The 26,085-nt window shown below is 43.2% G+C and overlaps 1 protein-coding gene across 1 annotated transcript in view; it reads right to left on the bottom strand.

Annotated features, from left to right (window-relative positions):
* CDC42BPG (CDC42 binding protein kinase gamma) overlaps positions 1–26,085 on the bottom strand; it is a 261,194-nt gene that overhangs the window by 74,186 nt on the left and 160,923 nt on the right. The window contains exons 16-25 of the mRNA XM_082270319.1: positions 25,358–25,463; positions 25,002–25,126; positions 21,412–21,526; positions 20,697–20,845; positions 20,338–20,426; positions 20,195–20,244; positions 18,288–18,368; positions 15,595–15,663; positions 6,872–6,977; positions 6,660–6,793 (exon numbers count right to left, since the gene is read on the bottom strand). Coding sequence (XP_082126445.1) covers positions 6,660–6,793; positions 6,872–6,977; positions 15,595–15,663; positions 18,288–18,368; positions 20,195–20,244; positions 20,338–20,426; positions 20,697–20,845; positions 21,412–21,526; positions 25,002–25,126; positions 25,358–25,463 — 1,024 coding nt within the window. The remainder of the gene's footprint in view (positions 1–6,659; positions 6,794–6,871; positions 6,978–15,594; positions 15,664–18,287; positions 18,369–20,194; positions 20,245–20,337; positions 20,427–20,696; positions 20,846–21,411; positions 21,527–25,001; positions 25,127–25,357; positions 25,464–26,085) is intronic.

Here is a 26,085-nt window from a genome sequence, read left to right as displayed (position 1 = left end):
AATAGACCTCTCATGATGCGCTCCTCCCTGATGGCCCCTCCTTCCCTCCTGTCCACCCTAGGTGCTTGTATTTGTCATCACCTCGGAGGAACAAGAAGAGAGGAGGGTGCAGTGGGGAGGAGCGTGGCATGAGAAGTTTAATGACAGCCGCTTCCCACTCTACTCTGCATGGAAGAAAGTGCAGTCTGCCTGTATGCTGCTGTGTGCCCTGTGTCCCTCTGTCTGCCCAGTGACCTGTTATGTGCCCTGTGTGGCCCCATTGCCCTGCTGTGGCCCCATTGCCATGCTGTGTGCCCCAATCTCTGCTGTGAACCTCCATGCCATGCTATGTACTCCCATGCTCTGTTGTGTGCCCCATTGCCCTGCTGTGTGCCCTCATGTCCTGCTGTGTGACCCATGATGTGCCAAATGGTGTGCCCTGGGATGTGTCCCATGACCTACTGTGTGCGCTGTGATCTGCCCTACTGTGTGCTCCATGATGTGCCCTACTGTTTGCCCTATTGTGCGCCCCATTCCAGGCCGAGGATTCCCTGCTGTCAGTCAGGAGGGGCGTAGCTGCGGCCCACGGAGGAGAGGAGCCTGGAGGAGAGAGGCAGCGGGAGTCAGAACACACGTGAGCGACGGCGGTGAAGAGTAAGTCTAATTGATTGTCAGAAGATGTAGAACTAATGGCAATGGCACGAAAAGACACGGTCACTAACTCACATGTTGATTTGAAGGGAAGGATATTAATTCTAGGGAATGGGGTATTGGTGGGTTATGCACCAGACCAGAGGCAGCAGGAGGAGTACATTGCCTGCGCTTCAGGTGATGACTAAGCCCCTCCCCTTCATGATATTGTCAAAAAAGGCCCGAGCACGAGGGACCTTAAAATGATGCCCCCCCCCCCCCCCTTGAAAAAAAGTTCTGCGGACGCCCATGCATATACACACACACACACACAGTGTCTCACAAAAATGAGTACACCCCTCACGTTTGTAAATATTTTAATATATCTTTTCATGTGACAACACTGAAGAAATTACACCAATGTAAAGTAGTGAGTGTAAAAACAGTGTAAATTTGCTGTTCCCTCAAAATAACTTAACATACAGCAATTAATGTCTAAACCGTTGGCAACAAAAGTGAGCACACCTCTAAGTAAAAATATGTCCAAACTGGACCCAATTAGTCGTCTTCCCTCCCTGGTGTCATGTGACTCGTTAATGTTACAAGGTCTCAGGTGTGAATGGAGAGCAGGTGTGTTAAATTTGGCGTTCTCACTCTCTCATACTGGTCACTGAAGGTTCAACATGGCACCTCATGGCAAAGAACTCTCTGAGGATCTGAAAATTGTTGCTCTTCATAAAGATGGCCTAGGCTATAAGAAGATTGCCAAGACCCTGAAACCGTGCTGCAGCACAGTGGCCAAGACCATACAGTGGTTTACCAGGACAGGTTCCACTCAGAACAGACCTCGCCATGGTTGACCAAAGAAGTTGAGTGCACGTGCTCAGCATCATATCCAGGGGTTGTCTTTGGGAAATAGACGTATGAGTGCTGCCAGCATTGCTGCAGAGGTAGAAGGGGTGGGAGGGGTGAGCCTGTCAGTGCTCAGAACATACGCTGCACACCGCATAAAAATCGGTCTGCATGGCTGTCATCCCAGAAAGAAGCCTCTTCTAAAGACAATGAACAAGAAAGCATGCAAACAGTTTGCTGAAGACAAGCAGACTAAGGAGATACTGGAACCATGTCCTGTAGTCTGAGAAGACCAAGTTAAACTTATTTGGTTCAGATGGTGTCAAGCGTGTGTGTGGGGGGGGGGGGGAACCAGGTGAGCAGTACAAAGACAAGTGTGTCTTGCCTACAGTCAAGCATGGTGGTGGGAGTGTCATGGTCTGGGGCTGCATGAGTGCTGCTGGCACGGGGGAGCTGCAGTTCATTGAGGGAACCATGAATACCAAACATGTACTGTGACATACTAAAGCAGAGCATGATCCCCTTCCTTGGGAGACTGGACCACAGGGCAGTATTCCAACATAACCCCAAAAAAAAAAACCTTCAAGACGACCACTGCCTTGCTAAAGAAGCTGAGGGTAAAGATGGACTGGCCAAGTATGTCTCCAGACGAAACCCTATTGAGCATCTGTGGGGCATCCTCAAATGGAAGGTTAAAGAGCGCAAGGTCTCTAACATCCACCAGCCCTGTGATATTGTGATGGAGGAGTGAAAGAGGACTCCAGTGGCAGCCTGTGAAGCTCTTGTGAACTCCATACCCAAGAGAGGCTAAGGCAGTACTGGAAAATAATGGTGGCCACACAAAATATTGACACACGGGTCCCAATTAGGACATTTTCACTTAGGGGTGTACTCCCTTTTATTGCCAGCGGTTTAGACAGAAATGATGGCTGTGTTCAGTTATTTTGAAGGGACAGCTAATTTACACTCTTCTACAAGCTGTGCACTCACTACTTTACTCACCGCGTGTGTGTGTGTGTGTGTGTGTGTGTGTGTGTGTGTGTGTGTGTGTGTGTGTGTAATTAATATATATATTACACACACACACACCCCTCACATGTTTGTAAACATTTTATTATGACTTTTTATGTGACAACACTGAAGAAATGACACTTTGCTACAATGCAAAGTAGTAGTTACTTATGCTCTGGAGTTTTCGCCTGCTCAGTTCCTCCTGCACCATTCCCCCACTTCCCACGCATCGTACACAAAATACCTTGCGGTACACATGATAAATGCAGCTAGGCAATGCATCCCTGTCTTGTGGACTTCTACGCAACCACCCACGATTAAACAATGGTTGCGCCATATTGCTAAGATAGCTGAAATGGAAAAGCTCATTCATGTTGCACATGACACCCCCACTAATACCACAAGAAATGGGCCTGCTGGACCCATTTTACGACCACAGCAGAATTTTCCAATCTGTGTAGCTCATGGACGCGGATTCCACCATCCTTTGGATCCTTGGATCCTACCTATTTTTCCTCTACCCTTGTGCTCCCAAGTACACTTAATCCCCGATCTTCGGATTCACGACTTGATTGTCTAGGCTTAGACCCCATGTTACCTCTCACATCTGGATTGCCTGTCCTCCATTCATATCCGCTGCCCTCACCTCGGACATTGCGGGATATGTTTCCCCCCCCCCCTTTTTTTTCCCTCTCCTCTCCACTCTTTCTCTCTCTCTCCCTCTGGTCTAGCCTGTCCTTCTGCTTCTATTTTCTCATTTCCTGGTACTCGCCCCCCCTTTTTCTCCCTGGCATTATTGGGTGCTACCTGGCTGTTTGGCTGGTCCGAACAACTCGCACCTCTACTCTACACCTCCCGAGACCCCCCCGCACGGGTCTCCTTAACACGCTGACAACTATCCCTTCCCATGCCTGGGCTTTCAATGCCCGGTGTATGGGTTTCTCTACCACCTTGCCTCATCTGGGTAGTGTCCCCCCCCCCCTAGAGATTCCCATACCTCCGCAATACTTATACTCCCCCCCCCCCCGATGCTGGGGTCTCACATTGTACCAACTCCTCAGACCACAGATCTTGCCCTTAGTTAGGGTGCCTTTTGCATAGCAGTCTTACCCACATGAGCATTATGACCCAACTTGCCCTTTCCGAGTAGTTGCTTGGAATGTCTTGCCTTTTTTCGGACACTTGTTAATTTTGATCCTTTGTATGCTGGTTCAGTTGTCCTATGTTATGATGCTGTATTTACCTTGTTTAACAACTCATGCTTGTATTTCCATATGCATTCCTTGTTTTTGTATTGCATCTTTTACTCTCAAAAATGTTTTGACAAAAAAAAACAAAAAACAAAAAAAAAAAACAAATAAAGTAGTAGTGTGTACAGCTTGTAGAAGAGTGTAAATTTTCTGTCCCCTAAAAATAACTTACATACATACACATACGTAATACATACACACAAAAAACGTTTTTCCTCGTTTCTTTCCGCTTCAAATCATGTTCACCCCCCCCAAAACATTTTTTGTGGGAAATATATTTAAGTATTTGATACAAAAATCCCCATTAAAATTTAATTTCATATATATATATATATATATATACACACACACACACACATTATATATATATATATATACATACATACACACATACATACATACACACACGTACATACATACCGATTTTAACTTTGGTCTCATTAAAAACTCACTTCTTATAACCATCTACCCAGGAGGCAATATATATATATTACACACACACACACACACACACACACACACCAAACATATATCCTGTATACACATATACACACACACACAAACATACACACACTTATTTATTATTCATTATTATATACATATTGTTTTATTTCTACCAATTGTAATTTCATTCTCTATATGAATGTTTTTAGGTCTCGCTATTGTTATTTAATAATCTGCACATTCTGTACTGTGTTTCACATGTTATCTCACATTTCTAGCCCTTATATACCGATTTTATTTTTTACTTCGTCTGTGCGTTTGTGTCTTTTGATGACGAAACGTTGGCGACTCCAGACGCAAAGTCCACACGCCCCCTTACGGAGCCGGCTGCTTTACATTGCTTGATGCGGCTTTGGACAATTGCGGGACGCCGCTACCTGGTCCTGGGAACAGCACGTTCTATGTACCTGTTTTTTACCTTCTCATTGTGAGTAGTATTCTTTTAATAAATTGGATTTTATATGTTACGGAATTACGCTATGGGCTTTTATTCTTTTTATACACTCATGCATATATGATGGAGTGATTATGAAGCATTGGAGCTTGACAACCGCTGGTGACATTGGTATAACATCTTGCTGGGAGAGGCTGTCTCATTAAATTGAGTAGCCAAGGAGTTCTGGTAAGCTGCTTGTGATACTTGTGCACAGAGGTGTCCCCATCCTTCACTTTTCCCTGGGTGTCACTGAAAAGGATTGTTCTCCTCAACATCTTGCATGCGGATTCATTTTCATTTGCATTTTTGTTTTGGGACTTTATTCAGTATTTTGGACACTATTTTGCTTATATTGTATATGTTTTTTTTGTGGTTTTCCACTTGCCACATTATTATTCAAATTACTTTAGCGCTGCACTGTTTGTAAAGATTTTGGTTATTGATCACTGTTAGTTGATTTTGGTGCTAGCTGCTCACATAATTCATATCGAATACACTGTCATTTATTTATTTTAGCGCAGGGATTTTTTTCTCCCCTTTTATACCGATTTTATTGTAATAGTTGTTTTTAAATGTATAAATATAGCACAGGACTAGGCCCCCATATCAGGCTATGAAGGAGCGTGGCTGCCGTACAACTCGCAGCACGCATGCTCAGAAATGCAGCGCACCCCGGTGACGCCATCCAGCCACGCTGCCGCACCTCCTGCTTTCAAACCTCGCTTTGGATTTCCATCCAGCGTACAGCCGGCCCTACGGTGACCAGCAAGGAGCAGTTTAAACGGCGCTGACATCACAGCAGATGGCCACATACTGACCAGAGGATTCACTTTACGGTCCTTCACTTGTCATGCTCATCAAACACCTACTCCATGTGAGTCATTATTGTTCTATTGTGCATTAGGTATTACAGTCTACACTTAGAGGCGCCTACCCCTTAGTTTGTGTTACCAGGAGAATCTGCACTGCATGAACAGCGGATCAGGAAATGAAAAGATCCAGGAGTCAGAACCAGGGGATGAGAAGGGGCTCCCACTGCTGTAATGACCACCTAGAGGGCTCCACTGTCTTGGCCACCACTATTTCCAATGGCAAATCACCGAAAAAATGGCCACCAGACTACACAAACATGGCAGCTGTGCTATAAGCACACAGGCTACAAGAAAATGCACGGCACCACAAGGCTCCCAGGGACCCAGGAGAGATCCCTAGCCCTGAGAAAATGGCCCAGGCAGTCGGGGGGGGGGGACCCTGGCAGGAGCCCCCCCCTCCCACAGTCAATCGCCCATTCGCCGGTGGCACACACCCCCGCCACAATAGCTAGCACAACACCCTGCCCCCACCCTAGGCAGTGGAGCACGCCACCCCACAGCCCCAGTGTCAGGGGGGGCGTGAGATGGCCCACAGGGACCACCAGACCGATGAGGGGGTGGCTAAAGGGAAGGAGGGGAACCCAGGGGTCCGACCGTCCCATGGATCAGGCCAGGAGGAACGCTGCGACTCGGGCTGAGATCCGGTCGTATGCGACCTCGCAAGGCGATTAACCCGCAGGCCAGCCCCTATCAGGTGGGGCTATGTCGCGGCCGACCTAGCGCAGAGCTGAGGTCTAGGTGCGCTTGCTGGCCAGACTGGGGTGACCACTGGATCTAGATTATCCAGACAGGTCACCCAGTCCGGTAGTTGATTGTAGATCTCACAGGAAAAAATCCAGGAGAAAAAGTTTCTGAAAAGAAGAAATTGCCAGGACCAGAAATCCCAGCAAGGAACTAGGCCTTTGCTATAGGTACCCCATTTTTTTTCTCCCTAGTCAGGAGTAGAGAGAGGGAGTATACCCCCTCGGACTGCCCATAGGCATAGCCATACTTTTTCTGCCTAGTGTTCTACTCCTAAAAGGGGCAGTATAACCAAATGGTTAAGAAGATCAGGAGCTGTGTCCGTCAAATGAACGAAAGAGAAAATAATGTGTAATGTATAAGAATGAAGTGGAAAATACACACCGATAAGTATCCTTCCAGAGCTGTTCCACTTCCAGTCACTGGATCCACTCCATATATCTTCTTAGTCTGACTAGGTGGTGAAGGGCAGATATTGGCACCCTCTCGGCATGACACATGGCACATATAGCCACAAACTATACAAACAAAACAATCAATTAGACTGGTCTCTCTTTATATTGTTTTTATATTTCTTGCATTGTTTTATTCCTCACCTTCACAGCACAATCCTTGCCGTGCCAGACCAACCATAACAGATGTACAGCGCAGACACTTTGTTGGAGATGTAAAAGTTTTCACTTTAAAAGCATGCGACTTGGGCTGTAACAAAAATTTAACTCAAACATTACTAAAAATTTGTAGCTAAGCCTTCTGGTAGCAAAAGGGCCTAAACATGATGCCAAATATACTGAAAAAAGTGGATTTTTGTACTTACCGTAAAATCCATTTCTCCTGGTTCATCAACAGGCACAGTGCTCCATAAATCATACCTACTGGGCTATATTGCCTCCTCCAGAAGTAGGACTAGGAAGAACAAAAAACACCTGGCTACGCCCATGGGCCATCCCCACCTTAGTATATAACCCCCCCCCCCCCTCTCTGCTCTAGGTAATCAGTTTAGTAGCAACCAGTATTAGAAATATCCAAACTCCATAGAGGGGTGGGTGCTGTGTCCGTCGAACTCCGTGAAATGGATTTTACGGTAATTACAAAAATCCAATTTTCTCTTTCGTTCATCAACGGACACAGAGCTACATAAATCATAACTTCTGGGACGTCCAAAAGAGGTGCCAAAAGGAAAATGAGGGGTGGGGAAAATAACCCAAGGCTAAACATATGTGCCCTTAACAAGGGCACAGGGGCCCTAACCGGGTCACAGGAGCCCTATCTGAAAAAATAGAAGTTTAAAAGAAAAACACCCCTCAAGAGGGAACAGCCCCTCATAAACAGCAGCCTGCAAAACCTGCGGCCAAAAGAAGCATTCGCAGATGCTAATTTACCTTATAGAATTTTGGGAAGGTATGCACCAACGACCAAGTGGCCGCCTTGCAAACTTGCAATATTGATGCCTGATGATGGAAGGCCCAAGAAGCACTCAGCGCCTGAGTAGAATTTGCCGTGACAGGGAAAGGTGTACCTGACCTTTAATGAAATAGGCCTGAGACACCGTCTGTCTGATCCATCTGGAGATGGTAGCCAAAGAAGCAGCCGGCCCTTTTCTTGGTCCGTCTATAACCACAAAAAGAGAGTCTGACCTTTGAAAGGACTCAGTAGCTAGCTGCCAGATGCACCCAAATCGCATGAACCATATCCAAGGTACGCAAAGCAAATTCCTTGGGATGAGCCGGCTTGGGACACAAGGAAGGCACCACAATGTCCTCATTCAAATGGAAGTCAAAGACAACTTTGGGCAGGAATAATGGACAGGGATGAAGAACTACTTCATCCCTATGGACCACCAAATCAGGACTGGGACAGGATAATGCCGCTAATTCCGATACACTCTGGACCGAGGTAATAGCTACTAAGAATGTCACCTTCTGGAAAAACGTAGATAAGGGAATCTCCCGTATATTCTCACATGGAGGTTTCTGGAGAACCGAAAATGCCTAATTTAAATCCCATGGTGGCAAAAGAGCCTACAGGTAGAGCCAAATGTCGAACCCCCTGAATGAAGATAGGCAATAAAGAGTGCGTGGCTAGGGGGTCGCTGAAAGAAGATTGCCAAGGCAGACACCTGGCCCTTGATGGTATTCAAGACTAACTTTTGAACAACCCCCCCCCCCGTTGAAGAAAGGTTAGGATCCAAACCACAGAAAAGGATCGAGGATGAGCGCCAATCAACTCACACCAACAATTGTACGCTTTTCACGTACGATGGTATATTTTGCTGGAAGACAACTTCCTTGCCTTCACCATAGTAGGGATTACCGATCTAGACAAACCTCTATACCTCAGTACCTGGCTTTCAATAGCGAAGCCATTAAAACCAGCGACTGTAAAGCAGGATGGTAGATTAGCCCTTGGGACAAGTGGTCTTCTCTGAGAGGAAGCCTCCAAGGGACGTTTACAACCACCAGTATGATTGGAAGGTCCTTGCTCTTGATTCCACACAGAAACTGAGCCAAGGATGATACTGGCCTTACTGTGGCCCATGGATGCCTGCTGTGTCTGCCAGAGGAACCCATGATCTCGGCACGAATTTCGGTATCCTCCTCTGGAGCCAAACCCGCTAAAGGAGCTGCATGTAGGATTGTGCAAACAGAACTGTTTTGAAGGTGGATACCACCAGACTCAAAACCTGTATGCAAAATCGGGAGAGAGAACTATCTGTGTGACAGAAGCCGGAGAATCACGGCCTGTGAGTCCTGAAATTTGACCAGAGGAAGGACCACCCTGGTCAGAATTAAAATCAGACCTAGGTAATTCAATTCCCTGGCGAGGGATGGGGGGGGGGGGGGGCCTTAGGTAGTTCGGACATTACCTATACCTTTGCAGAAATTAAATCCGCACAAGGAAAAAAAAACTGAAAATAACAAAACTTTGTCCCCCTTTCTGGGTACCCCAAAAATAAACATTTTGCGGACACTCCCAAAAGGTCCACGGGGCCAGAAACCAGCAAAGATGTCTCCCCACCCTAATAATGGGTGATGGCTGACCTTATTTGCTGAAGGGGTCTTGTCTGCGGGTCCAGAGAAGCTAGCTCTAGGCTTACTAGACCAAGGTTGCTTGGAACCTCCCAGGGAAGATTTGAAAGATTTTTTTTCCAAATATTCTCAGTTCCAGAAGCACAATATAATTTTCTATGAGCTGAGGAGGGCCCCCGCCTGCGACAAGGCTCCTTCTCTTTCCTGGAATGTGGCAGGAAGGTACTCCCCCCCCCCCCCGTGATACCCATAATGATGTCATCCAGGGTAGCCCCAAACAGGCGATCACCCTGAAAGGGTAGATCAAGGAGAGCTTTCTTGAAGGCTTAGTCTTCAGACCAATTCTTAACAGAAAGTTTGGATAGCACAGGAGCTGCATCCAAAGCTGCATCACAAATAAACTGCAGCCCATGGACCAACTGGTCTGCTAAATCAACATAAGCAGCAGGGACCTGCTCACCCCGCAGGCCCCATTCAGTTAGGGTCTGAGACACCAGGGCTGGGGCAAAGACTGCCCGCAATGTCGAACCAGCCCTAGTAAACATGCTGCGTGCCACAGCCTACGCTTTTCTCTCAGTTGGGTCCCTAAAGGACGTGGATTCCTCTACTGGCATTATGGTAGCTTTATTCAACCTGAAAACAGGAGGGTCCACCACTGGTGAACTAGTTCACTTTTTTTAAAAGTGACTCCTCAAAAAATTAAAACGTACACAGCAAAACGTTTGGGGACCACAAAGAGTCATTTCGGTTGATCCCATTCCTTACAGGAAAACCTGTCAAAATAAGGAAACACCTTTGGAGTACGAGGTGACTTATGCGTACCAAACGACACAGCCATGTCCATGGCTACATCAGCCGCATCCTCCATTTTTAAAGTCTCTTGCGCTGCAGTGATAAGTGCGTCTACCAGCGCTTTTTAATTTGCTGCTGGGACCATGGAGGAATAATCCTCACTAATGGATGGATCTGGGGGTGTGATATTAAGTCCCCCTGGACGGGTCGCGTCCATGGCGGCATCAGGCTCAGAATCAGATGAGACTGACTGAGCAGGGGAAGACGGAAGATGCTTTTGCCCACATGCCACTTCCACCCGGGACACTAAGAACTGCAGGACTGCCGTCAGTGCAACCATGGGAAGCTGGGGTTCAGAGGGACCTTCCACCTCCATGAGGGGGTCAGTGGGGGAGATGTGACCCTGAGGCTCCATAAGAAAAGAAAGACCTTGTAGTACAAACACAATCTTTTGGCACCACTAAGGTGAGAGAGAGAGAGAGATAGATAACAGGGACCCCCAAGGACTCACAGGAAACTGAGGACGAAGAGGAGGAGCTTCGGCCTCCCCATGAGGCTTCGGTTGTCTCCAGCCTCTCCCGGACAAAGTGAAAATGGCCCCCCTGACATCATTGGGCTACACAAACATGGCCGCCAGCCGGAGACCAGCCATACTAAGGGAAGTCGGCTGCCATCAGCTACAGCATGCTGCCAGGACCTTCCCTGCACCCTCTGCAAGTGTACCCCCTCCTAAAGGTAGGACACACGTTCGGGGAGACTCCGCTGTGCCCTCCGCACCGGTCTCTGCACTGGGACCCCCCTGCACTATACCCACACTGCAAACAGTGGGACATGCACCTAGAGATCTCCTACATTGGCACACCTCCAGACTACCAGGGCAGGACACACTATCCCAGGACCATTACAGCGTGGGGATAGTGGGGGAGACATCAGGGGTCTCCACTGCATCCTCTGCTCTGGGACCCCCACCAGAATCCAGGTCCAGACAGGGGGAAAAGGAAGTGGAGAAAGCCCAGCTCACTAAGGGATTTTAAGGGATGGGAGAAGAGAACCTGCAGGCAAGTCCGGCCGTCCCTGGAGGTTACCCGGGGTCCACCCCAAAAAACCGCCAAAGGGGAGAGGAGGGACTGTACTTACCCTTCCATGGTGCGGGTAATACTCGAGACAGAATCCTCGCCACCGAAGTAGGGGAGCTGTCGTCCAAGGGACTGCTGCTGTGACTCAGGCCCAAGCCCAGTCATATGCGACCCTGCGAGACCAGCCTCTGTCTGTGAAGCTATGTCACATCCAGGCTAGCGGGCAGCTGCGGTCTGCATGCGCTCGCTGGCTGGGCTGCACCACTGGATCTAGATTATCCAGCCCGTCGCCCATCCCGGCAGCTGATTGTAGAACTCCCGAGAGAAAAAACAAAAAAGATGTAAGGAAGGAGAAAAAATTACTAGGACCAGAGATCCCACCGGGGAGCCTAGGTCCTTACTCCTGACTAGACAGATTAAAACTCATTACCTAGAGAAGAGATGGGGGTTATATACCAAGCTGAGGACGGCTTATGGGAGTAGCCAAGTATGTTTTGTTCTGCCTAGTCCTACTCCTGGAGGCGGCAATATAATCCAGTAGTATTGAATTATCAAGCACTGGGTCTGTCCATGAACGAAAGAGAAATGTATGAGCTGGCCACTGAAATTGAAGCATGATGTGCTACAGCAATGATAGTAAAGGAATTATGGAATTGATATGTTGAACACCATTAACCCCCCCCCCCCCAACATATTCACCCTCAAATACACTGAATTATGAAGATACAACATTAATTTCTTTAGCGCACAAAATGAGATAAACATATTTAATGGGCAGTAGGAAATAAAGGCGGATATACACTGCTCAAAAGAAATTAAAGGAGCAATTTTTGAAACAGAGTATAGCATTAAGTCAATTTAATGCCAAGGATATTGATCTGGTCAGTTAAGTAGCAGAGGGGGTTGCTAAACAGTTTCAGCTGTTTTGGTGTTAGTGAAATTACCAACAGGTGCACTAGATGGGCAACAACGAGACAACCTCCAAAATAGAAATGGTTTTACAGGTGGAGGCCATAGACATTTTTTTTCCCTACTCATCTTTTCTGACTGTTTTTCACTACTTTTGCATTTGGCTAGGGTCAGTGTCATTACTGGTAGCAAGAGGCGATACCTGGACCCTATAGAGGCTGCATAGGCAGTCCAACTCCTCCAGGATGGCGCATCAATACGCCATTGTCAGAAGGTTTGCTGTGTCTCCCAGCAAAGTCTCAAGAGCATGGAGGAGATTCCAGGAAACAGGCAGTTACTCTAGGAGAGGTAGACAGGGCCGTAGAAGGTCCTTAACCCATCAGCAGGACTGGTATCTTCTCCTTTGTGCAAGGAGGAACAGATGAGCACTGTCAGAACCTTACAAAATGACCTACAGCAGGCCACTGGTGTGAATGTCTCTGACCAAACAATCAGAAACAGACTTCATGGTGACCTGAGGTCCTCTAGTGGACCCTATGCCAACTGTCCAGTACCGTGGAGCTCGATTGGCATTTGCCATTAAACACCAGAATTGGCAGGTCCCCAACTGTGCTTTTCACAGATGAGAGCAGGTTCACCCTAAGCACATGTGACAGAAGTGAAAGGTTCTAGAGAAGCCGTGGAGACTATTATGCTGCCTGTAACATCGTTAGGCATGACCGGTTGGTGGCGGGTCAGAAATGGTCTGGGGAACAATAAATGTATTGAAATTAAAAATACCAAGTGAAAGTAAATAATCAAACATGTATACATATAAATAAAAATTAAATAAACAATTATTGGTAAGTTCCAGATAATAAATTCCAAAAGGAGTTGAGGTGAACGTGAAATCAACAATCCCAAGTGTAACATGACATGACTGTCCACTACGGTGATAATCAAGTGCTCACTGGGTCCCAACACCAACAAGATATAGAGATATATTATGCTCACCAGAACCGTAGGACTCAGAGTGCCATATAGCACCTGGGTCAAAACAGCTTGTTAAAGCTATGGATGGATGATCCAAAAAGGTAGGCAAACCATGAATGTTGAGGTGAAGATGTTATAGCAGATGGACCGTCACACCAGAAAGGCTCCCACTCCGTCAGATAGTCATAGATGAACCAAAAAACAAGGGAGCGCAAATAGTGTAACACTGCTAAAATTTATTGTATATAAATAAACCAAAATACACTTACAAACACTTGTGATAAGAAGCGCATAAAGATGCAAATGGTAGGCTGTCAGCAGCGTGGCCTAAGGCAGTTACTGCCACGCTGCTGACAGCCTACCATTTGCATCTTTATACGCTTCTTATCACAAGATGTTTGTTAGTGTATTTTGGTTTATTTATATACAATAAATTTTAGCAGTGTTACACTATTTGCGCTCCCTTGTTTTTTGGTTCATCTATGACTATCTGACTGAGTGGGAGCCTTTCTGGTGTGACGGTCCATCTGCTATAACATCTTCACCTCAACATCCGTGGTTTGCCTACCTTTTTTGGATCATCCATCCATAGTTTAACAAGCGGTTTTGACCCAGGTGCTAGATGGCACTCTGAGTCCTACGGTTCTGGTGAGCTTAATATATCTCCATATCTTGTTAGTGTTGGGACCCAGTGAGCACTTGATTATCACCATAGTGGACAGTCATGTCACTTTACACTTGGGATTGTTGATTTCACGTTCACCTCAACTCCTTTTGGAATTTATTATCTGGGACTTTCCAATAATTATTTAATTTTTATTGATATTTATATGTATACATGTTTGATTATTTACTTTCACGTGCTATTTTTCATTTCAATACATTTATTGTTCACTAGCGCTGCACTTTCATAGATTATCTTGTTACCACAATTTTCTTGTCAGTTGTTTTGTGTAGCAGCTTCCTTATGGTTAGCGCAATCATTTTTCTCTTTTTTATTTAATGGTCTGGGGAGCTATATCCGTGGAGGGATGCACAGACCTCTACAGGCTAGACTAGGGCACCCTGTCAGATATTGGAATGAAATCCTTGGACCCATTATTAGACCATACGCTGGTGCAGTGGGTCCTGGGTTCCACCTGATGCACAACAATGCCCGGCCTCATGTGGCGAGAGTATGCAGCCAGTTTCTGGAGGATGAAGGAATTGATACCACTGAATGGCCCTCACGCTTGCCTGAGCTAAATCCAATAGAACAGCTCTGGGACATTATGTTTCAGTCCATCCGACTCCACCAGGTTGCACCTCAGTGATGCCCTGGTCCAGATCTGGGAGGAAATACCCCAGGACACCATCCGTCGTCTCATTAGGAGCATGCCCTGACGTTGTCAGGCATGCATGCATACAAGTACGTGGGGGCCTTTACAAACTAATAAGTACCATTTTGAGTTGCTGCAATGAAATTTCAGCAAAAAGGACTAGCCTACTGCAACATTTTTTCACTTTGATTTTCGAGGTGTCATTGAATTCAGCCCTCTGTAGGTTGATAATTTTAATTTCCATCAACTGATGTGGCATCCTTTTAGCTCCTAACACGTTTCCCAGTCCATATCAGTATAGGATATCCAGCATGAGATTTTTCCCCCCCATTGAGATCTGATGTGCTTTCAAATAGTTCCTTTCATTTTCTTGAGCAGTGTATATAATTTACTGGATATATACTGAAGTTTCAAGCAAGGTCAAATCAGTAAAAAACAGTGTTTGGTTGCAATGCGTCACTGTGTGTTTAGAAGGAATATTCTTCCAATACCGATTCTAGTTCTGAATAATGTATGCAATTGGGAACAGCCCTATTTGACTAATACAAATGCAAAATCATATCCCTGTTAAGCAGGGGCAAGGCACAAATATACTTACTATCGTGTTGTAATATTCAAAAAAGCAGTGCCATTCCTAAGCCCTCTGAGTTGAATTTTAATTAAACCTACACAGAGGTAAAAAGTTACTAAAGGCAAATTGGCTATTGACTTTGGAGGGGAATTTTGCCCCAGAGCTTAGTGAATAAGGGGAAGCTCTGCTGACTTTATTCATTCAATCATGTGCAAGCTAAAATGCATGTTTTTTTCCTTACACATGATTGGGTATTCTTTACAAAGTGGATTTCCCCACATTTACCAAGATCTGCCGCAAATTCCCCTGCGAAATGCTACTTCCCTGCAAAATAAATAATGGTATTTACCGAATCCACAGAATGTGAAAACAGGAGGCTCCACAAGAACCCTGTAAACTATATTCTTGTGGTAGAAATTTAGAAATTTGGCAACAATGCAGACTGTGCGATTGTCTGATAGAAACCAAAGATGACACTTCTTGATGGCGAAAGTTTCTCACACGAGTACGGCAAAAATGGAGATGCATTAAAATGTTACATTCGGAGGTGTGTGGCAATAGGGACAAGTCATCTGATATCCCTGCATCAGCAACACCCTTATCTTGAGATTATCCTTAAAGGCGAAAGAACAAGTACAACTACAGACTTACTTTGTCTGATGGCTCTTCTGTATATTCTATCATTCCAACAGACCTTCTGTTAATCTTAGTCTTCACAGACTAGAGAAAGAAAACATTTTTTTCTATTTAAATATTCATGCCAAAAGCAATTACTAGAATAGCAATGCCTGTCCATTAGAATAGCACTCAAACTAAATAATACATAAAAACATTTGAAATATTGTGGGGAGCGACAATCAGCAAAGCCATTAACTGATCAAAGGTTGTGGGCATCCTTCACACTTATATTCATTCTTTTAATTGGCACCCCAAAGCACTAAAGTAACACATGGTATTGAGCTACCATGTTTCGAGGTGCGCTGCATCAGAAAACGTTCTTGTACGTTGGAAACCAGTTCAAATTAATGGGCAGTCCTAAAGAAAAAAAAGGACGGGAATGTGCGTGTGTGTTAATGCAATGCAACAGCCGAGAAAGGTGTGAAGGGACTTGCAAAACGTTGTCACTGGCATAATGTTTGACCACTGTGTTAAAAGCAAAGTGCATATAGAAATAAAAAATTTAAACGTGAATAAAAAGAAAAAGGAGAAGGAAAATGTGGTTGTGTAATAGGGTTGGAACACATTCTTGCTCTATTGGGCATCTGTTTTCCTCTATGCCTCGACACCTGGACATTTTTTCCCTTTATTCACCAACGCCGAGATCTTTCCCCCTGCTGATCACTGACACCAGGTTACTTTCTTCCTTTAAACCACCAACATATTAATTTTCTGTGCCTGGCAACATATACATCTTTTTTCGGCCAGGCAATTGTACTGTCGTTCCTAAGCATGACAATTGATTCAAAAGAGGTAAATGGTATAGTCGTGTCCCTTCACAGAAATTAAGCCACACCCATTTTTGCTATGGCTTCTCCACACCAACGTGCCCCACTTTCTCAAATTCTATATTTGGGAGGCATGAGATAAAAACTCTCCCTACGATCTTCCACTGTGCACATTAGGAACACAAGTGCAAAATAGAAATGTCCCAAAACTGCTGTTTGCCAGTAAAACTACCCTTTCAGTATATAAAAGTATAACATCCCCAGGTGAAGTTTGCTTGGGCTGCATGTCGTTAGTCCGTGGCCGCATTTAGGTTTCTACTGACCAGGGCTGGCCCAAGACATTGTGCTGCCTGGATCCAAGATGCTGCCCCAGCCCAAAAAAAAAAAAATCACACCCAACAAAAGGCTGCCCATATCAATTATTTTATAAAAATATAACATTTAGAAAATATATATACATATATACACTTATCTTCTTCCATAACTCACCACTGGACCACCAAACACCCTGTCTGTCCTTAGTCCTCCTGTGTCTGCCACCGCCCTAGAAGATCCAGCCTGCCCTGCGTGAGATGGAGTGTGCTGATGTCTGACGTCATTGCGCACACCACAATCACGTGAGGGACATTCCCCAGAGGGGACACTCTGCTTCCTCATACTCATCAGTTTGCACTACGGGCAGCAGTATGAGATGGGAAAATGCCGCCCGTAACCTGCCGCAAATCGATGACACACAAAACTGCTGGGAAAAAATCTTGGTAGTAAATTTGCTGCCCCTCTCCAAGTGCTGCCTGGGTCCAATGGACTTTTACATCAGTACAGGATGAAGATGACAGCAAAAGAGTGTCCCAGCACTCCCTCGGACAGGCCTACATGATCCAGGACAATTGGGGGGTTGGCTGGTTAAAGTATGTTACCACATAAGCATCCTTCTCTCATGTTTATCAATATCTGCAACTTCCAAAGTTCCCTTTTGTCATAACACCACTAGTTGTGAATGGAGATCGGAGAGTGAATATATTAGTTGCTCAGCTGTTATGGCTTCCAAACTGAGTTACAGACCTAAAACTGGTATGCGGAATAGTAAAATCAGCATGCCTGGTCTGCACATTTGCTACAGGTTAGTGACAAAGCAAAAGGATTAGGGGTCAGCCCAGCAAACTAGCATTCCCAGAATGAGTGGTGAGCGCCATGGAAGACTCCATATTTCTTATATGACAAGTTTACTTTAAGACAAACTTGTCGCATTTCCAAATCCATATAAAGTACATTACACATGAATACAGAGCTTCCAGTCCACCTTTCTAGATTTATTTATATTTGAAAACCGAAAACTTACCTGGACCCTCAAGTAAACTTTAGCTATTTCACCAGCACTTTTTGCTCCCAAAACAAACCCAGACGTTCTTGCAGTACTTACCTCCTAGGTAAGCAGGCCAGATTTTCTAGACCAGAGCCACCATATTGGGGTAGATCTATAGTTAGGCAATAGCACTTACTATCTGCTCAGAGGTAAACAAAACGCGACTTGATTTCAGTGATGTGGAACAAGCACTTTACAGCTGTAGTCTTACTTAAGGTGGTAAGCTTAAAAGGAAAACTACTTTTTAAAAGAAATCATCAAGTATGATAAAAGTTTTACCTGTTGTAAATTGTTGCAACATAAAAATGAAAAAGCGATAGTGTAGTGGATGTACAATTTGATATCAAACTCTTTTAGAGCTAATTTACTGCAAAAGATACTAGTTTTAAAATACAATATTCTCTAGTGGATGCTTCCCACAACATTTCAAAGGTTTGAGAATGAAGGAGGCAGCCATAGGCAGTGCAGTTCCAAAAGCGTGGGTACTGCTGCCACTTCTTCCTAACTAAATGCAGTCCTATGCATCACATACTCACATCAGTTCGGTCACCACGTCTCATAATAACACTGCTGAACGTTTGGGGCAGCTCAGAGGATTCTGTACTGACCAGATCCTTCTGTTAAAAAAAAAAAAAAAAGAGACATAACAGAAGCAATGCTCAGACTCAGTTATTTGTGGAATGGAGAGCCATTTTTACACTATTCATGCTAGCTTGATGTTTGCATTTTATACAAATGCCTTAATACATAACTTTCCCCCCTAATGTAAAATTCCAGCTTTCATTTAACTTTAAGTGGCTTGGACCAAGCAGGCCCAAACTACTTCCATTATGGTATTATGTGGCTTACGGCGTGTGTTTTATCATACTGTTGTAACATGGACTACATACAATCTGCAGCGTTGTGCTCCGACAACAGTACAGGCAACTTCTCGTCTGCTGCTGGAACAAAATCGAGTGGGCCTGGATGCTTCTCTGCCATTCAGGAGAAGCTGTGTAAATCAAAGAATAAAAGTCTTTTTCTGATTAGCTGAGGTGGCTGAGGTGGACAGATGACATATTGGGCAATCAAAAGAATGCATATATTCATTGATAAAAAGTACTAGGTTTCTACTGAATCGTAAAGAAGCATTCAGGCCGATTCTGTTTCATTTTGGAAGCAGATGGATATTTGCACATCCTGCTGCAGAACAAGGCGCCACTTACTGCACGTAGCTAATGCTACTATATTATAATACATCACACACAGTAATGTATCGGAAATAGCTTGTTTTGGCCATCCTGGCCATAGTAAACTATTTAGTGTCAAATGAAAGCTGGAATACTACTTTAACTAAAAGTTACATCAGCATGCGGATATGAAATAATCTTACCTTCGTTAAACATTTTTTGCTTTTTTTACAATTGCTATTTTTCCTCTTCCTGGTTAAGTGAGGCACAAGTGATGTAGCCCTGGCCTCAGCTGCATCCTGGAAGGCTACATCACCTCTGAACTAACTTAGTGAAAAAGGCCACCATTAAAAGATTGTGACTAACGAGAAAATATAGGTATGCAAAGGATAAAAACCCTTTAATTATCTATTAGAATCTGTAGATTGTAATTACCAAAGTTTTCTAAAAGTGAGTTTGATTATCATTTTTATGAGGAGGGTGAAGTTCCTCAAGGGGACATCAATAGACATCAACAAATACAACCAAAGTAACATGCATTTAACCAGTTACTTACAGTCCAAAAAGGCTGATTAGTTGTTTACCCTTATATAAAACAGGTCTCCAGCCAAAACGTTTCTCTGTTTTCAAAACCACCCGAGCCCCTGGTGGACGGACGCATGCGCGATCAGGAAGAACGGAGGCCATCTTCTTGGTTTGAAACAACATCACGCCGGCGCTAATACACCATGATACGCTGCTGCCACTCTGCATTCATGTAAGCTACATTCTTCTACTCATAAATAAAGCCATTTAAGCATATTACGCTATGAGAGGCCTTTTTGCTTATGTTTTTGAGATGAACAAGATGGTTAGGCGGCTCAACATGTTATCCTGAGAGTGAAGAAGAGTGTGATCCAGACTGAAGAAGAGTGTGATCCAGACTCCTATTTTCCGCTACCTGCAGTTTGCCTTTTGTGACCTGTCTAGGTCTATCTATTTGGTAAGGGCATATCAATGAAATTTCTGGTGGTGGAACTATTCTACTCTTTTGCACTATCAAGCCTGCTGGTGTGATTTTTTAGCTTCACGTGATTTATATTACCTCTTATGGACTAATAATTATTTGTCTTTTGGATTAGCGGTACACCTCCACCTATAAAAATTTTTGTGCGTTTCACTCAAAATATAGTTTTCTGTTATATTCTATATTAGTGCTGTTGAGGACAATGGGGCACAGTTCAACACAATCCTGATAAGAAAATATTACTGCATAAGACTTAATGTGCTTGTACCTCAGAGCGAAACGACAGAAACGGTATAAGTGAACGCTGTGGCTTGTTTTCTGAAAAAAAAAAAACATTATCATGAAAACATAGAATAACCAAGCATTGCTTTCTGCCATAAGGATTTATCACAAATGAGGTCCATGTCTTACCTGCTGTAACCTTTGACTTCGCTTCCTCACGCAGTTTCTCTAGTTCTGCTTTCAGCTTCTTGTTTTCTTCTTCTGCCTCCTGTAGCTTTCTATTTTAATAAAGAAAATTGAATCATAAAAACAGAGCAGGCAACTTACTGTATTATTCTTCATGTCTCATGTATGAGTAACTGACGCACTCATATGGCAGCATACTGCCATGACAAAAGACATATGATTGTTAATCGTCATAAAAGATCACTAAATGCAGTATTCTAGGAAGAGAGGACTATGACTTATGTATGAATCCAGAATACCACTCAAGAAAGGGGCACCATTTTGGGACTTGGTGCAGACATGATATACTTCAGTCAACCCACCTATCTGTTTCATGGTTCTCAGATTTAAATTTGTTCAACTCCTCCTGAATAGTCTGCTTGGCTCGGATCTCTGCATCAAGGGCAGACTGGAGCTCTAAACGTCCCGAAGCCTCTAATTTCTGCAATCTGCGTGCTTTCCACTGGCTTTCCTAAAATGAAAGACAATGCAATAAAACTCGTCTTATTGGGGCCCTGGTGTACAAACTGTAGAGGTTAGCAATTCCATTCATCATGCAAAGACCGATCACAACCATTTTATGTTGCAAATCAACAAGCAGATTATACATATAACTGCTGATTTAGGATTTGTATTTCTTGCTTCAAAATTTTCAAGTCTGTTGTACACATTAGCTGCATAGCTTGTTTTGCTTTAAGGAAGGATTCAAATGCGGCTCTATGATGTCTATGGGCCTGCACGACAGCCCTACACCAGACAATTTATTTTCTCAGTGTACAACTACTATGCCACACATACATATGTACGCACGTTGGCCCTAGATACCCCAGTGGACCAAAGATTCACCAAGTCCTCTTTGTTTTTCCCATGCGTAGAATACCAAAAGCACAATAGGAAACAGATGGGCCTAAAAAACCCTTATGGAAGGCCAAAAGAGAACTGAAGTGTATTTTACCAAACATATCCAACCTTAACAGCTCAGGATTTGTTATATTTTTCTTGAAAAAAAAAAATAAAATATTCCTTATTGCACCATACCCCTGTCTTGCTGGATGGCGTTTGATTTCCAGAACTCTTCAATGCCTCAAGCTCTTCAGTCATTTTGACAGATAAAGCCTGTAGATATACACGAGACTGCTTCTCATCATTCACCCTAAAAACATTAGGCATAGTGGTCAATATTCTGTAGTGTAGAAAACGACAAAACATTAGAAAAAGGATTTTTCCAAATAAGTTAAATCAAGACCCCTAAAATTAAAATTTGTGCTCCCCAATTCACAGCATCCCCTCTTACTCCAAGAGGCATTTTCACAACCCCTGACAGCAAACCATGACAATCCAGCCAGGAAAGCAGAGGACTTGCAGTTTTTTTTTATTTTTTTTTAAACTGGGGACTTAAAAAATCAGCTACACAAGAGAGGGCCACACATCTTCAGACACAATAAGAAATGGCTATATTTTCTAAAGGCTCCTCTGGATAGCTGCCAACAGTCACCCCCACCTTTTCATCTCGGGGGAACGCCTTGTAGTCACTGAAAAAATACAAGGCGTTCTGGGAACGGCGGTGGTGCCCAGCGTGTGACCTCCTATGGTTACGTTGAGAGAGGGCAGCAGCTCAGCAATGGACCTGGAAGACTGCTGCCATCACTGTAGTACATGGTGACAACTACATGGATTTGCAGATTCCACAGGGATCAATCAGATATGAGATATGCATACTTACAACGTAACTATCAAAATAAAATTCATGCCTAAACAGCTTAAAGTTCCAATAAAGTAAAGTCAGCGCCTTACAAATATAGAACAGCAGCTAGCAAACAGTGTTAATATACAAACACCAAAATAACATGTAAACACCCAATAAGACTCAATGTAGAGTGGGATGTTAACTGCTTCATTGACACCCGTTAGAACAATAGCCATTCTCCATTATTGCTGACTGTGTTGTATATTCCTGTATTTCTGATCTTCGTGTGTATATGTGGATTTACATATGTGTATACATATATATGCCTTTTATATATGTGTATGTTTCAACGTATTCTCATGTATATAGGAGCTATTCTTCTAATTTTCCACATATACTTACAAGTTTTTCATCTGCTCATTGATATTCGCTGGATAAAATAGTCACTTTCCAGTGTATGTTTTTATATTCTTGATCTCTATATGTTTAATATATATATATATATATATATATATATATATATATATATATATATATATACCTGTATATATATATATATATATATATATATATATATATATATATATATATATATATATATATAAATAAGCTATTCCATCTGTTTAGATAACTTTTTCTGCTTCTGATAAATTCCTCCTTTATATATTTTTATGCATATATTCTTTCTGTACATGTATTCTGTACTGGGACTCTTCACCCGTTTCCCAATAATATAATTCAGATACCCTTTAAGGTTATGGAGTCTTCTAGCTTTCCCCCTGTTTTTTTTTTTTTGTTTACAAGGTTAATCCCCGTTAACCTGATAGTGCTGATTGTTTCTTAGTAAACAGGAAGTATTGCCATCAAGATGGCGCTGAAACAGGAAATGAGGTTCCGGCCGCCTCTGCACTCTCTATCATCATAACAGGAAGTGGGGTCACCAATATGGTGGCGGAACAGGAAGTGATGCTCAGGTCGCCCCCCATTACTGAATTATGTGGAACAGGTGAGGATCCCCAATATAAAAGGCACCCTGACATGTACCAATGCTGCTCCTGAGGAAGCGTTCTAATGCGAAACGGCCGTAGAGCAGTGCTACATGACAGATGTCCATAGCCACCAGTCTGGTGGCTTTTCATGTAAGTGCTCTTCAGATGTTTGCACTATTTGGATCATTATCAGATGTTTTTACTAAGTTTTAAAGTTGCTGGTCAAATCTTTGTTTTAAATAAATACTACACTATGGGAAGATTTGTTCCTGCCTATGTATGCTGATTCACACCTGCTTTGCTGGAGTATTGGAGGAGATATCCACTGGTGGGAACCCCCTCATGTCTGGCTCCGCTCAAGACCTGATATTACACTAAACCGCAGTAGCGGTCTTGATAAGGCAGCATATCGGTCTGGTGACTGTGCATTCCTATTTTTGGTGAAGGAGTGTTTATTTAAATATACCGGCACTGAATATCAGCACAATTGTGGATTTATTTTAAAAACTTCCGATGGACTGAATTATTATTATTTTGTCACTTTAAATCACTGTTTGTTTAAACGCTGTAACTTATTTCATATGTATGTGACATAATTATATTTTATTTTTGGATCATTTGTCACCTTTATCACAGTTTTTAGCACTGCAACCTTATTTTACAAGCTTAAAGTTACAACTTTGGCGGCAGCACTGGCAGAGGGGATTCTTATCAAAGTTGCTACAGGTAAATCATTAAAACACATATATGATCACACTCAGTTTTTCACAGTGATGTGCTGTGTGCGCCTCATGCAAACTATTTCACTATCTAAAATTGTTTTACCAGTATCAACTCAATGATGTAAAAAAAAAAAAAAATGCTGACATTCACATATTCATCCTAACTATGGTGTATGGTGTCAGTGGATATTTAAGAATATGAATAGAAGATTAGAAAAAAAAAATGTGTACCAGAGCAGGGGTGTTCTATGAACCTATTCAAATCGTGGCCAGAATGGCATGACACACTAGGCCTGATCCAGGTAGACCTCACATACAAAGGAATATGCACAGTATAGCATTTTCCCTAAACAGGGAACATTCACAGCTCTGTGAAGTGAAGATATGAAGTGAAGAAGAAATTTGCACCAGGGTGCAAAAATCTCTTGAATACATTGTCTGAATGACCATAAAAATAAAAATATCAAGAAGCGCCAGGCGGCCAATAGTGTAACAATAAGTATATAATTAAACAAAGTAACAGGTTCAACTCACAGGATAGCCATAAGTGTCTGTATGTGCCCAGGTAAGCTGAGCAAAGGATCCCCCATGGGATTGTGGAGTGGTCCTAGCTGCAACGGCAGCTCTGTGGTGACAGGAGAGGGGATGATGAAACCATGAGGTGGAGAACTGACCAATCGGAATGCATTTCAAAGGCTAGGATACGCCTCGGCTGAGGAAAGCGGCAGCTAGTACCACTCCACGATCCCATGGGGAATCCTTTGCTCAGCCTACCTGGTCACATACAGGAACTTATGGCTATCCTGTGAGTTGAACCGGTCACGGTGTTTTATTCTATATGTATTAAACCTTGTTACACTATTGGTCGCCTGGCTCCTCTCTCTCCCCTCTTTTCCTATACTATGAAAAAAAGATTAATTGGGCGACTTACAAAATAAGATAAAATACAAAACAGCCCACATGGCTGCAGACACACCAAGACAAAAAAATGATTTAATAATCTCAATGTCGGTCTCCTTAGAAATATATAAAGGATTGTGTTTAGGAGGAGACTTTTTTTTTCTTTTATCCGATTTGAAGGATTGACCAGTCCTCAAAAGTTCTGTCATTACATTAGCCAAGAACTTTTATATACTTTTCAATTCTGAAAACTATATATTATAGGCACATATTTATAAATAAAAAAAGAGGTAAAGCTGAGTAGCTGAACATACACAAAAAACTGCCTACCACTGAAGAATGTCTGTGATTTGGGCCTCCCAGTTGGCTAACTTTTCTTTCTTGTCTTCTAATAACTGTATTTCTTCTTCCAGTTTTCTTTGAGAGGCAGCCATCTTTTCCGATGTGGCAGTAATCTGCAAAGTGGAAAAATAAAAAAAAGAAAAAAGAAGATCCTAGTCATTTTCAAACATGCCAGTAACAATCTTACAGATAAGAGGTGGACAGTCTGGGGCCTATATCCCCTAGAAAACTGTTCTTGATATATCAAACAGAATACAATACATTGCACTAAAGGCTGTAGATAGAAACATGTAGTACTACTGGGAAAAAAATTAGGACAAAAACTAAACATTCCAAGGTCTCACCCTCTCCAGATCTTCCTTGAGTTTCTGGTTCTCTTCCTTCAGCTGATTTTTCTTCCGTTCATTTGTCTTCTTGATTTCCTGAAGTTCCTCCTCTTTTGCTCTTGCACTGATTTAAATGCAAAAAAAATAAATTAATATTGCCTAAATAATTATATTTAGCTCATCTCGCAGGAATATGCAGAAATTATGTAAAGCAAGCACATAAGGGTGGACCAGGACCACATCCCTGCAATGGGAAACATTTTACATTGCCAGGCTAACATAAACATGGACCTAGCATAGATTTGCCCAGATGCTGCTATCCTTGGCTCTTCAAGAAGTCTTTTAGTCATCTCTACTTTAGACAGTGGATAAGCAGCCTGATGCCTTGCTTTTTGCTTACTCAGCAAAGACTCTTGAGACTCCAGCCTTTTAGTGTGGAATGAAAGGGAGTGAAGTGGGCAAAGTTAGAAACCATTTATGGTTTTAATTGCAGTCTCTGTCCCCTCTGTCTTTATTTCTATGTCCCAGTTGTAGTTCTATCCCCCCACTGCCTGAAGTGGTGACAGGAAATAGAATTTAGGGGAAATTTACAGGTATGCACAGTGGCATATATTTAAGACTGAATGACATTCACCAAAAACATTCACTGGTTATGAATCATTCACACATTCACCAGGATATTGAGTGCTTGGTAATCTCCGTTAATTTGGGGAGTCCTAGCAAAAAACCTTTAAAGAATTAAAAAA

Source organism: Pelophylax lessonae, assembly GCF_965119305.1.
Source record: "Pelophylax lessonae genome assembly, chromosome: 10".
Lineage (NCBI taxonomy): Eukaryota > Metazoa > Chordata > Amphibia > Anura > Ranidae > Pelophylax > Pelophylax lessonae.
This window is presented reverse-complemented; position numbering and strand designations above follow the sequence as displayed.